The sequence below is a fragment of the Mercenaria mercenaria genome, chromosome 16, assembly GCF_021730395.1.
Source record: "Mercenaria mercenaria strain notata chromosome 16, MADL_Memer_1, whole genome shotgun sequence".
Lineage (NCBI taxonomy): Eukaryota > Metazoa > Mollusca > Bivalvia > Venerida > Veneridae > Mercenaria > Mercenaria mercenaria.
Window position 1 is genome coordinate 38,588,688 of NC_069376.1, and position 14,708 is coordinate 38,603,395.

Genomic DNA, 14,708 nt, shown 5'->3' on the forward strand with positions numbered 1-14,708 from the left:
AAACTACCATTAGCTGTAGCTGCAGATGGAAATATCCAGCTCCCATGTAACTATTTTTAGGGTACCTCGGCAGAGCCTCGTTAACGCCAAACAGTTACCTTCAAACCGGATATTCCCATCTGCACCTACAGTTAGTGACATATTAATGTAATTTTGATCTATTATAATATATGGCGTTCATACATGGCCTGCTTGTTAAGTTCGCTTTGGATGCTTTGGATGTATAATTATTCACCCGAGACGTCACTACGTCAGTATATGATTGATATGTGCATGGAAAGCTTAGAGAGGACGCAGCGGTCCAGTGATAACACTGTCTGACTACAAATCGGGGGTCGTGAGTTCCAGCCCCTGCTCCTCCAAATAGAATTACTAACGTCGGGATAAGTGTTCAGTGCATGGGCTCTTTACTGCTGGCATGCTAAAGAATCAGGGAAGCTTCTGGAATTGGGGCGTCTCCTGTATCTTGCACTATCCTCCTACTAATATTACTAACAGTTTTCTGGAGGTCCGCCCATATGGGTTATCTGTGGCGACTATAAATAAACACACACACAAGCACGCACGCACGTACAAACGCAGGCATACAAACATGAAAAGCATAAAAAAGTTTCTTACACTGAAGATGGAATATTATATCCTTTTGGCAAGACGAACTGTGGTAAGTGGTGTTGCTCAAGCTATTCAGTTCAGACCACACTGTAATTAAAATTGCTTTATTATAAACTTTTGATTACTGGAAGTCATCTGTTGTGATGTTATTAATTTAGATTTTTAATACAATACAATACAATACAATACAATACAATACAAGTAAACACAGACAACGAAGGCTGATCATGTTTAATGTATTCGAAAGCAAAAAGTAACTGGCTGAGGTTAACTGAAAGTTGAAAGTGTGCCAGTTTGTTACATGCAGGCCAGCAGACGTCACACTTATTTATGTTTACAGATTTATTATGTAAATACCCATGATATTCTTACTATATAAAGGCTTCGCTGAGGTGCAGCCTGCAGTTCCCGTCCAGTCAAAAATTCCTAACAGCAGACCCTTATCAGTAAACAAGTATGTTATATGTACAATTACAACTGGAACTTCACAGGAGTGTCGAATAATACCCCCATAATACGGCCTCGTCGCAGAAGTATGACAACTAATAGAAAGAAATGGCCATAAGAAGGTCAAATTAAAGTTGTTTAAGTTGAAGGTGAAGAAACAACTGAAACGGGTGTTTGTGAAAGAGCCTAGTGTTATAATTAGACAATGATTTCAGTTATTTTACAGTTTTGGTTTCTTTTCTCAACCCTTTCCTGAGTCCGGAAACCATGAGTTTGGCAAATTTTACGTTGGAAATGGGCCATAACTACGTCAAAAGAGTGGTTTGTAGGCAAAGTCGAACTTGACCTGTATTTTATGATGTTACACCTGTGTACCAAAATTTATTTAAATCTATCATGAGTTATTGTCCAGAAACCATGGAAACAGACCGACCGACAAGCCCACTCCTACATACCAGCCCCCGCCCCCTAAACTTCGTTTGTGGGGGTATAAAAACGAAAATTAAATAGTTGAAAATAAACAACTGAAACTAAATACATACCTGTATGGTGTGTCCTACAGGCTGGAACATGTGTATCACCATGGTGATGGCCATGAGAATCGCCATTTTTGAAAAACTGGTTATACAGATCTGAAAATACATGTAGATCGTTCCTAGTAACATATCCTAAATGTATTCGATTTTTTAGTTTCTAATTTGATGTTTGTAATTTATTTTACTCCTTTGCTGATATTTAATCACTTTTGTGGGAAATTAATAGTAAATTTCCCTTTGAACGATGGCAAAACTGTTTATAAAAAACTGTTGCTGTTTACGAACTTATTGCAATACTAGAATATCATCGTTATATTCGTGTTTACCAGTATACAAACCATCGTAAAAGTGAAATTGACTAGACAATTTAACGTCTTTATATTCTACTCATTTGCCCCTCCGTGCATTATTCCATGACAGGCGGGCACCTGGGTAGAAACACCGACCTTCCGTAAGCCAGAGCAGCCCACAGTCTTGTTTCCATAGGAAATAAATAAGGTTTCTATAAAAAAAAGTCGCATTTACGTAACGTAATCTATATGTCAAACAGGCTAAATGCACATTTTCCCATTTAGACCTCAAGGATAGAACATTTTTCATGATCAAGATTTGATCAATAATTTCTTTTTCATTTGAAGTTCACATTGTTTCGTGTATTTTCAGAGATTTTAGGCTAGTGTGGGTGAAAAAAATGAAATAAGAATAAATCAAGAAAGATATTTATTTTCGACGGTCATGCGTTTTTTATGGTCGCATGGTATTTGGGACGGCAGGTGAGATTATCCCTGCTGAGTTCTGGCCCTTTCTTCAAGTTTCTTGGCAACGCGAAGCTGTAGACGTAAACATAAGCTTTGAAAAATATCCAGTACTTGCTTGAAGGATTTTTTACGAATATATTTAGGGATCCTTTTCATTAAGGTCATTTTAAGTCAGAGTAAATTGCATAAGCAGTAACAAATTTTGAAAATGTTGAAAATATTCTTTTACATTTTGTTTCTTTACAAATGTAGTTAAATAATATTTGTTCTTTACTTTATTAATGATCTAAAAACGGATGCCTGATCAGTATTATTACTAGTATTACAGAGGGGAGCGATGGTCTAGTGGATAAGGTGTTGGCCGCTCAATCCAGGAGTCGTGGGTTCGAGCCCCACTGGGGTCACGACCATGACTTCTCATATGACACCAGTACAATTTATATCATTCATTAATAATATCAACAAATAATAAAATCATATACACAAACCACCAAAGAACAAAGACATGTATAATGACTTACTTTTGTAATGCGAGTCGTGAGAGAGACAATGTTCCTTCAGATCAGGTACCCCTGTCATAAAAAGAAAAATATGTAGGTTAAGAAATAATTGAATTGCAGTAGGCAATGATCGCGTGGGTTTTATTTTCCTTAAATGTTGAGTTAAGTTGTCTATCGTATTAAACGATATTTCCATTTGAGCAAAACTCTACAGTTATTTTTGGCACCTGTGAATTGAAAAGGACGAATGCTGTTTTCAGATGGTTTCTACGGCGCTGCGATACATTCCGTGAGAATCCGATAACCTACCCGATAACCAATTTTTAACGACTTTATTTATGGAAAGAAGTATCACATTTAAATAAGCGTCCTAGTATCAAACCTCTCAGTGGCACGTTGGGAATGAAAACTACACAAAACTGGCAAATATTTGATAAATATCTCCAAAGATGTAGGTAACAACCCTTATTAAAGTGTTAGAATCAAAACAAATATTATATTCATTTAGTGATTTGCTCTTGCATAATTTCATTGTTTGTCGTCCAGATGCGTATTGAATTTTCACTCTAAATGATGATTTTATTCAACGACAAAACACTAAATGATATATATTATTCCTTAAACAATCATCGCGTCAAATATTTATCGATGTTGAATTTGCGGCTACTTTTATCGGTCAACGGGTTATATTGCGATCCGACCTCGCCATATATGGAATATATTGTATCTAATAACGGAAATAGGCGAAAGAGAATGAAAATAATGTGGTCTTCATCATGAAAAATTAGGCAAATGACTTAAATATAACCAGGAGATTGATAATACGTTTTTAAAAAAAGAAAACATATCGACGTCCTAGAAATAAAAGGTTGTAGTTGGAAAACAGTCCTGTATATTTTATGTCGCATATTCTCACCGAAACTGTTCGTATAACTATTGCAGCCTCTTAGTACTGGCAGTACCGATTCTCAATTATTTATCAAGTTGAGGTTATTTAAAAAGTTGTAAATTCGCCCTTTCACAATCGTCTATAACGAAAGGCCGTATCTGCTACTTACAACCTATTTACTATAGTGTTTTATATACAAAATTATGGTCAGGTTATGACCCTTTCAATGCAGTTTCCAAAAATATATGAGTCATGGTTGTAAATAACAGTTACGACCTTATATTCTGGACCATCGATTTACAGGTTATAAGTTTTGCAAGGGAGATATACGTGAGCTGATGTACATCACGTACCAAAGACGAAATGGAAAATATTCTATTTTTATATTAAGATAAAAGACATGTTAATTATATATGTAATAAAGGGAATATTTAATCGTGTTATTTAAAAAATAGACGAAAAAAAGGCACATTTGTCTAACCATCATCAGCGCCCGTTTTATACACGTGCAATTGGTTTCTTCCATGACATGTGCAAGATGCTGGTGTCTTGGCGTGGGCACCAAAATGACCTGGAAGAAACAAGAAAAACTAAATACTTTTAAATTAATGAAATATAACCAATATGGTTTTACTAAAATCATTTTTATAGAGTTATGATACATTGCTTGCAACTTGATTTAAGAATTATTGCTGGAAGTAAAATATATAAGGTTAAAAATTAATCACACGATTCGATATAAAACTCGAATCCTTTTGATAGCATCGCCAAAGCTCCTTTTATAAAAAACAGGTAGTTTTACCTACGTACTCCGAATATGTTATTTTCTGCTTAGTGAGATTAGCAAATAGCGATATGCAGACATAACAAGTCAACGACATGTCTGAATTTGACATACTGGTGAATGTAAGACGAAAAAGTAGCATAGGTTCCTTAGAAAGTTTTTTTTTCTTTATAACTTTAAATGAACGTTGTTAAAAATTCGCTTCATTTGTTTTTCTTTTAACAGCAATAAACTTTTATGAGAGGCCTCAGTGGCCTTGTGGTTAAGAGACCGCTGACAGCAAATCTCAAGATCCTCGCACTCCTTAGTTGACAATCCCTTTGCGGGGTCGTTATATGAGGAAGCTGCCCAGTTCAGCTCACGTGCGGAGGGCCGAGGTTTCTACTAAAGGCTGACCAGAGGAGTACTTGGGGGTCTTCCTCAACCGTTCAAAGTTAGAAAGGCACTATATGACGTGAGTCGGTGTCACTTAACATGATAAAAACACATTTACCTGCAAGGAGTTTAATAACATGGAGCCTACACAGTCCCGTGTGTTCTTTTCTTGTTATGTTGACAAGCAGCTCGAAAACTAAAAAGGATACTTCATTGCTTTATATTTGGTACATTTCTTCAGCAAATGAGTCGTCTGCCCATCCATCCTAAATTTCTTAATTTTGGTTTTTGTTTTGTCATTTATTAGATATATTTTGTCAGAAAATCTATATGTAGGAACATGATTGCTGAATGCTGATATTTAAATCGGACAGAAATCGTTCTTAGCCAGCTCGGGCTGAATGTCGTTTTTCAATACTATTATGCTCATACTATTCTTTCCAGCTTAACGTTTTATGTGTTACAAAGTATTTTATTAATTATCTATTTAACATAGTCACCTTTTCGTTACGAACAACAAATGGAAAAGTACGTGAGTTTATTCTTATCAAAATGGCAGAACTTCCTGTTACAAAGATATCAATAACGAGATACATGCTATTATTTCGATTTCCATTTGAATTGTCTTAAGTATGATTTTCCATCGAAAATTCCACATTTTCTATTTATATTGTGATACTGTAAGGATAATCGATGTTTTTCACGTGATAACACGGCTTCTGAACCCTAGCTCCACCACCAAAAAGTGGTGATAAGGAAAGGAGCTTTCCGTGGTGCAGCTATCACCGGTTTCAAAATGTAAACAAGTGAGAATTTAGTATATTCTATAATTGCATGTTTTCATTTATAGAACTTATTTAAAAAATGGGAGAATATAGTGCTATGTAAGAACACTAATGCTTCAGGTTGACTATAACTTCGCTAAAATTACTGCCCATGCGCAGGTGGCCGAGGGACGGATATTTCTATCCGATTCGTAAACACATGACTGATATTTTTTCTTACATATCGTATACATGTTAGCATTTTATTGTGGCAGATTATTTTTCTTGAATACCGTATTTTAAAAGTAACAGATAGAAATACTTACGTAGCACTCTTTCTTATAGTAGAGAATGAACACAAAGCACGGGAAATTAACGTCCGTAAGCAGAAGTGACATCATGATGTTTTGCGTTACGCACAGTAACAAAGTTCCACTTTATTTTATTATTTGTAGTGTAACAATATGTTCTTACGGTAAACTAACGTATTTTGAATTGAGAAATATACTATAAGGAACGGAGAAAAACTACCAAGGTACCTAGTGTAACGATATGTTCTTAAGGTAAACTAACGTATTTTGAATTGAGAAATATACTATAAGGAACGGAGAAAAACTACCAAGGTACCTACATTTTTCGTATTTTACATAAACAATATATTATCAGTGCATGAACCACTAGTTGTCATTAACAGCACGAGAGTCATCTGGCATTGGGGGTGCCAGATGGGTTTTGCCGGCATGGGTAAAGTTACCGGAAACGTCAGTCCGGTGTGCAAGAAATCTGTGTCTGTTTCAACTAGATTTCAATGCATAGAAACACGCGCTTGCAAATGGTCATGACAATTATACAGGCAAACATTAGAAGTACTGAAATCTCCTTTAGAAGAAATATGCCAGTATTTTTAAAAGTGGTGGCACTATCCAATCAGTGATGGTGTTATCCAGTAATGGCGGCGCTGGGGGACGGAATAAGTAGTTCTACTCATGAAAAATGTGATAGACTTCCACGGATTGTTAATTACCTTTTTCATTCTGATGTCTAGATATTATAGAATTAAGAGAAACATAATTATGTGTGAACAATAAGTCAACGATTAATTTTAAATCACACTATAAAACTTTTATTAACTCAAGTATCAGACTGTGATAAGTTCTTGATACACTATTTATCCATTGCAGATGGGGTGTTTCAAGTGAAAATGTAAATGCAAATCTCTCCTAGCAGCTTCAAAGAAGAATTATATCTTGCCAAACAATTTGTTTCGTAAAGAATTATTCCAAATAAACAGTATACCATAAAAGGCAAGTTCTACAACAAGAAAACGGACTACATAAAACATCGTCATGCAAAAGGTCTTAATTTGTCCACCGATGAAAAGACATGTCATAAAACTGAACTCACCTTCCAAACAAATGACACTTTTGACAAATTATTCACTATCTAAATAAAGAAACATTTTAAGATATGAGACGATTCTAATGATTATGGATAATTGTTTAAAAGGAGGAATGTGCTACTTTTTGATATTCATTTAAAGCATATAAAGATTCTGTCATCAATTAGACAGAAATGTCACTTTATTTCTTTGTTTTTAACAAAAACTGTGAGGTAGAAACCATTGCAGAAGTATTAAAAGATCCTCTACAAATATTCGAAAAAAAAAAAGAAAAGGAAGAAAAAATAGTTTCTGTCATTTCTTATTTAAGTCGCGGCCTGGAACATTCAACATGATAATGTTGCATATTCTGTTTTTAGATGTAATAAAGTAATTCAATGCAGGTGGTGTTCAACGGTTAAAACATAAAATGATACATTTCTCGACAAAAACGGCTGTAGAAAATGTTATTTGGTGATCATTATCATTTTGAATAGAATAAGCTAAAAATTGTTAGTTCTTTTTCTTTTTTTATCAGTTATATGAGACCAGTCGTAAGAAAACAGAAAACGCAAACCATACATCACAGCGCCACCGTTACCGAATAGCGCCATCACTGATGCGGGTAGCGCCACCACTTTAAACAAAAATACTCGCATATTGCTTTTAAAGAAAATTTCATCAATTGTAATGTTTGTTTGTTTGAGTATCATACACATATGGACCATTCACATGCAGATAATGTCCTTATAATGTGTTTGAGCATCGAAATATAGTTTGAAAATAGACAGATATCAAAATGTACAAATGTTCGAATCAGGAGAAAAGCTCTTGGCACCACAATTTACAAAATATTTTTAACGAACTTATAGTCAATCTGCAGTAAAAGTTTACTTACACGGCACTACATTCTATGATTTTTAAACAAGTTACATCAACAGAATACAAATATTTATTATCTAAAAACCGGTGATAGCTGCACCACGGAAATGACGACGGCTCCTTTGCTTTTCACCAAGTTTTGGTGGTGGCACTAGTACTATGGTTTAGTAGCCGTGCATAACATCTGTAGAATTTCGAGGAACTTGTTGGCTCCCGAGTTCTTAAGAGCAAGATAACAACGAATCCAGAAGAATCTGCAAACTTGTTTTAGTTATGCGTTATGGGGCCGTTACACGTTTACGGTAAGTCGAGGAACTCGCATATATAAATAACTTTTCTGCTAAACACACCTTGAAAGGTAGTATTTATCTATTTGACTCCATAACTTAATACAATGTTTAACTACCTGAATCTATGTTCATGCATTCATCATATCTCATCAAGTTTGCCAGTGCTGAAAAAAAAAATATTTAAACGTATATGTACATCTGTATGTGTGAAATACATGTAGTTTTAAATTCAAAGGTCTTTGATAGTAAAACGGCACCGAATAGGATATGATAAAAAAATACGGCATGCAGAATCTTTCTACTGACTCTCTAGCCGATGGAAGGGGAGCGATGGTCTATTGTCTAAGGTGTCGGCCGCTCAATCCAGGGGACGTGGGTTCAAGCCCCACTGGGGTCACGACCATGACTTCTCATATGACACCAGTATTGGTTTTTCAAGAAAGCGGACTCGAGAGTGATTTCAATAAGCGTAAAGCGTTCATCGTAATCGAGTTAAAACAAATTAGTATAAACTAAACTAACCAATGGAAAACTCGGACAAAGATCTTGTGAGAAATGTGATTTGCGCAAGTCCCTATTTTGACCACTCACATTTTTGATATGTCCAAAATATAATGAATAGGATTGTACTCGTCACATCCTATTTTGAACACTAACATCTTATATGTCCAAAAACGTAATGAACAGGATCGTGTTCTTCACAGCGATGTTTTGTTTGTTTGTTTGTTTTTGGTTTAACGCCATTTTTTTCCACAGTATTTCAGTTATGTAACGGCGGGCAGTTAACCTCACCACTGTTCCTGGATTCCGTACCAATACAAACCCTTTCTCCGCAAGTAACTGCCAACCTCCCCACATGAATAAGAGGTGGAGGACGAATGATTTCAATCACAATGTCTTTTATCAAATCGTCACGGAGAGCATACGCCCCACCCAGGGCTCGAACTCACGACCCCGAGATCCGGTAGATCTGCGCTTTCCCTATTGAGCTAAGCGGGCGGGCTTTTATCACAGGGATGTGAAGAATGTGATTTGTGAAAAACATAGTCCAACAACGCCGTAAGATAGGGATAGTAGTATATAACTTTGTTAAGAACATTTAAAGACATGAAATAAGCAGATTTTTATTTATTTCACGTGTTTGTCCAGATCAAAATTTCAAAGCGTCTTGAAAATATATTTGAATCACTCGGTTAAAAATCTATCTTGTAAACACTGAAACAAACAAATATCCTATTCTGCTTAACTATAGAAAACGTTTTTATATTAAATAGCCTACTGAAACTGATCTCAAATTATCTTTATGTATTTTTAACTAAGATAAAAAGCAATTTTGAACACTTACAGTTGTATTCCGAATATCGTGTGCAGTGACTGTATTCTAAATCAAACAAAAACAAAGAATATTATTGAAAAACAGAATAATTAGAACAAATCAGAGCAAGTTCAAAATTTATAAATATAAAGTAAGTTGCGAAGATCGTGAATTTTCTTTTGTTCTTTCAAGTCAAGTAATAAAATATCAGAGATCAATAACATTACAAATAACGTATAACAATGAGAAATCAATATGAACTATTTTTTGCTCGTCCTCCATTTTGAATATCTAACCTGAACGCGATATCACGATATTAATGTTGTACCGCCATATTATTAAACGCAACACCATCGATGGTACTGCGCAATATAGATGTCATACTATCCACCGAGTCTCCACGATGACATGATGCGCCAACAGGACAACACGATGCGAAAAGCACGACCACACAACGTCACAGCACGACAACATGATGCAAAAACGCGGTATTGATGTCCTGCTATCGCATCTTGTTGTCATGCCATCGCATTTTCTTATCGTGCTTCTGCATCGTGTTATCGTGATAGCGGCCTCACCCCGATGTCGACAGTGCGACAGCACGATGGCCCTACCGAAACACCGTACTATCAGTAGTATGGGAAGCTAGGATTAATTTATGCACAAAATGTAGGGATATTCGTCAAAATGGCGTTCAAAATATAAACTAAAAGCATGCATTCCTTCATTTCAGCAAAATGAATCAAAAGACTCAAACCTCTTATTGATCAACATCTTTGTAAATGACATACGGATTCTCATGGCTGAGATTTGCCCTTGTTCCGGCGAGGAGCGATTATCCAAAACATTTTTACTAAGGTAGTAAATGAATGCGTAGAATGCCCTTCAAAAATTTTAAAATAATTAATGTTGATTGTAAAAAGTAACATTACCCCGTGCTGTTGTATAGTGGTGAGAAGGTCCGTGCGTGTAAAATGAATCGAGAAAAAAGGCACTTGCTGAAAGCAAACAGAAATGTGTTATGAATGAATAAGTATTACTGACTCGAAACCAGAATAAACTTATTGAATGACTTGCCGGCCAATAGTCAAATATATTATCCAATGTCAAAGGAACTGCCCTATTTGATATGTTTATTATGATATATGACAACGCAATAAATGCTTTCATATTATCGTGTTAAAGTTTGTATTTTAGTGTAGCAAACTTTAGAGTCGAATTATAGCCCAGTGAATAGCATAAACTATGGACCGGCAATTTAATCAAGGGGCCATGTATTAAATCAGCTCATAACATGACCCCTTATAGAAATAGGCGAACCATAGTTTTGAATTTGACAGTCCGCTCAATTACTATCTATCATTTTTCTCTGATCTCAGTCATAGATATGCAGAATAAATATCGCGGTAAAATTAAGGTCGAGTTTGATAACCAGTCAATCTGGGTTAACATCCACATATAGTGACAGGCTAGCACTCCGGTTTAGCATTAACATTGTTTAGGAAGATGTGACTTAAAACATTCACATGTTGATGTGCATCTCCCATAGGTTTGTTATAAGGGGTGGGTTTACCCACCATCAAAGTAGTAAGTGTACTTCTGACAGACATTTTATTTTATTCCTGATGACATAAAAAAAAAAAACATGAGTATGCGCTACAGAAAATAGTCCCATTTATGAACATTGCGGATGAAGTATTAATGATCAAGCAGTGATCAAGCAGTTTAACATGTCCCCATTCAAACTGACAATTTAATTTATATAAGATCTAGATGACCGTTTAGATAACTTCATGTGAGGTCACGTAGAGTTCGTCTTAGATTTAAGACACATTTGTATTTGTTTCATCGGCTTTGCTACAGAGTGTTACAAATAGATCAGAAGTATATCATTAATAGTGCAATTTATAAACGAGATATTTATACAGCAAAGGTGGCGAGTGTTCATATTTCACAGTGAAGTTTTGATTTGCATGCAACCTGTTGTCTTTTTATAAAGTTCCAATTTGTACAGGTGACATGACCTTTGAAATAGACACAATTTAAATTGAGGTAATTTCTGCTTTATTCTAGCTGATAATGTTTGTACACAATACTTGCCATAATACAGAAATCTATTAAAACTCGCCCCACCGGACTTCTCAGTGCTTTAATTTTACATAGAGTAATGAGTACTTAAATATTGTTTGTAAATTAAAGTAATGATAACCAATATAGGCGCACTGTGACATAACAAGCACACTTTTAAACATTTGTTGGTGTACAGCTAAAAATCGCTGTTTTAAAGAATCGGAGAAATAAATCAAAACTATAAGCGCATGGTGACATAACAAGTACACTTTTGAACATTTGTTGGTGTACATCTAAAAATCGCTGTTTTAAAGAATCGGAGAAATAAATCAAAACTATAAACGAATGAAACCCCACCCCCTCTCCCCCAACCCCTCCCCTATAAGATTCTTTAAGACCGAATGGTTATATAACAGCTGTGAAATAAATTATTGATAAGTATTGGGGCCTGCTTCGCAAAAACTCACAAGTTCTCTCCCACGTATAGACTTTAAACATTTGTTTATTTCACAAGATGTAACTTGTATAATTTAGAAAAAAATGCCATATAATAACATTTATGACAGCTCTATCTTAATTTTGTTCGGCTCAAACCTCTGAAATAGCCAAATGGTTGAAATGAATGTAGTTTAAATGGTGCTTGTGAAACAGCATACTCCAATTTTCGAACTTTTGTCTTAAGTAGGTTTTATGAAACGGACCGCTGCCACCACCCCCGAGTCATATTATTTTGTTTGACAGGGTCTCATTCGTCGGTATACACTATACAAAGCTCACTGAGAACAAATATCATCAACGCTACAGCAGCCTTTATGCCAAGTTTCAATTTCAAAAACCTTTCTGTAAACTAATGTCTACCCGTTAACGTTATTTCTTTATGTTACTATAAATATAAGATACGTACCAGGCGGCAATACATTTCCAGCAGCCAGCACGATCAGAACCAGTGCTGTAAATACAAATTCATGTATTATGCTTTTATTGTTTATGAAGTGAAAAAAGTTTAAAGGCTCTAGATAGCAAGCCTTATATATTCACGTGGAGCGATTTTTTTCACTATTTCCAAACATCCATATTTAAACTTAATTTGATTCTGTTCCTCCACTCAATTATCTAAGTGAGCTTTTATTTGAGATAATAAAGTCCACTCAAGTGAGCTCCGCTTTAGTCGGCGTAATGTGGATTTGCAAGTTTACGTTACCTCTCATGAACTGGCCTCAGTCAACCCGAGGCATATATTATTTTGCTTAATTGCATTATATGCCTCCTGTGGATCTTCTAAAAACTATTATTTACATTAAAGATAATTGGTTTTGCCCATTCTATGAATACTTTTGAAAATATTTAAATAAGTGAAACGTTTTTCAAGATTGTCATGTATTTAGGTATTGGGGATCAATTAATGATATTAAGTATTAGGACACATGTACCTACCATTTAGAAATACTTGTTAAAAATCAGTACACCAAATTTTAGGTATGTAAAAAGAATTAATCTCTGTTTGTTATTTCGGCACTCTCCGGATTTTATAGAACGCAATGTGCGCGTTCAGCTAAACGCCGTTCGGCATTAAATCTCCCGTATTGAGTGTTTGCACGTATTGAATGTACACTATTAAACCTATGTTAAACTTAGTCACTATATTGTACACTCGATACCTGCATTCATGTTAAAGAGACGCTTTAATGTTGGCGTATTTACGTCAGAAGTTCTGTCTGTAATGACAAGGAAATTACCGATTGTCACCTTAAAACAATTATACTTGTTCTGTAATTTATTAAGACATGACTTACCTATGGAGCACCATATGTATACAATGTATATGTAAGGAATATGTTCACAGATTTGCTCAGGCTTGAGTACTAAAACTGACTGTCAAAAGAACAGATCACGAACGTGCTTGTAAATAATCCAAAATAACCCTTAAGCGTTTTCAAGAGTTGAGCTGACTTATCAAAATAAACTGAACTTAACATACCTGGAAAATACATGACGGCTAAATGGAATGAGATGACTAAATCTGACCTTAAGACGCACGTATTTAGACCTAGAGATAAGAAATAGCGCAGTTGTCTCATTACGGTATGTTGGCTGATGTATGCTGTTTCGTTATTTCGAACAGCGGCACAACGGCAAACTTCGTTATGTTGCCCCGTCGAACGTCTCCTCGCCGAATTTCTCCCCTCCGAACGTTATTATGGCGCATCGACAAACGTCGGTCCGCCGAACGTCGTTATGGCACCCCACCGAACGTTGCCCGCCCAATGTCTCCCCGCCAAACGTAGTCTTTTCACCTTCCGGATTGACATTTTGTATAAAGTTTAAATTGGAGATAAAAGTTAGTTAGATTTAATCGTTAGTCTCTAATATAGTGTTACCAGAGAAAATTGCTCACTCTTACCATCCACCCCTCACCCAGGCCCAAACCTTAAATCCATCAGAGACTCTCTTAAATTACAAAGTTTCTGCATGACAAATATAGAGAGCAATATTCGTACGCGAGTGCGTGCGCCTGTCCGTCCGTACGTCTCTTTTTTTGTTGTCGTTCATTGGGAAAATACTATATGCTTGCCTCATAGAGATGGATTCTTGTGAGCATGACCTTTGCCCACTCCCTCAGCCAAGTGCGGCATTGATCTTTTGAACATGACTATTGGCAGGACTATGTTCGGCGTGGCGACGTTCTGCTTGGCGACGTTTGGCGGGGCGACATTCTGCAAGGTGACGTTCTGTGGGATGACGTTTGGCGGGGAGACATAAAGCGGTGCAACGTTTTACTGGGCGACGTTTGGCGGGACACCATAAGGACGTTTGTCGTTGTGTCGCTAAGACAGAACGAAATAACAAAAAGACACATATCAGCCACCATATTAAGGCAATGGTTATCAATATATGTACATTTGCTTATAAAGACATTGACACGATTAACGGCTAGCTCCATATTTTGAACAGAAAGAAAATGAAACGAAATTTAATCAATTATGAATTTAATGATATCTATTCCGGAAAAGGACTGCATAAAGGGACCAAAGTTGCATGGAGGTCAACGCATTTAAAGACTTAACATTTTCAAAGAACTTTCACTCGCTTGTTTTGAGGAATAACTAG

At 35.9% G+C, this 14,708-nt stretch overlaps 1 protein-coding gene across 1 annotated transcript in view; it reads right to left on the reverse strand.

Moving 5' to 3' along the window:
* Positions 1–13,641, reverse strand: part of LOC123540618 (uncharacterized) — a 48,090-nt gene extending 34,449 nt beyond the window's left edge. The window contains exons 1-10 of the mRNA XM_053526773.1: positions 13,579–13,641; positions 12,505–12,549; positions 10,463–10,528; positions 9,561–9,596; positions 8,332–8,379; positions 5,020–5,097; positions 4,224–4,313; positions 2,875–2,925; positions 1,602–1,691; positions 619–699 (exon numbers count right to left, since the gene is read on the reverse strand). Coding sequence (XP_053382748.1) covers positions 619–699; positions 1,602–1,691; positions 2,875–2,925; positions 4,224–4,313; positions 5,020–5,097; positions 8,332–8,379; positions 9,561–9,596; positions 10,463–10,528; positions 12,505–12,549; positions 13,579–13,591 — 598 coding nt within the window. The 5' untranslated portion in view covers positions 13,592–13,641. The remainder of the gene's footprint in view (positions 1–618; positions 700–1,601; positions 1,692–2,874; positions 2,926–4,223; positions 4,314–5,019; positions 5,098–8,331; positions 8,380–9,560; positions 9,597–10,462; positions 10,529–12,504; positions 12,550–13,578) is intronic.
* Positions 13,642–14,708: the final 1,067 nt, after the last annotated feature.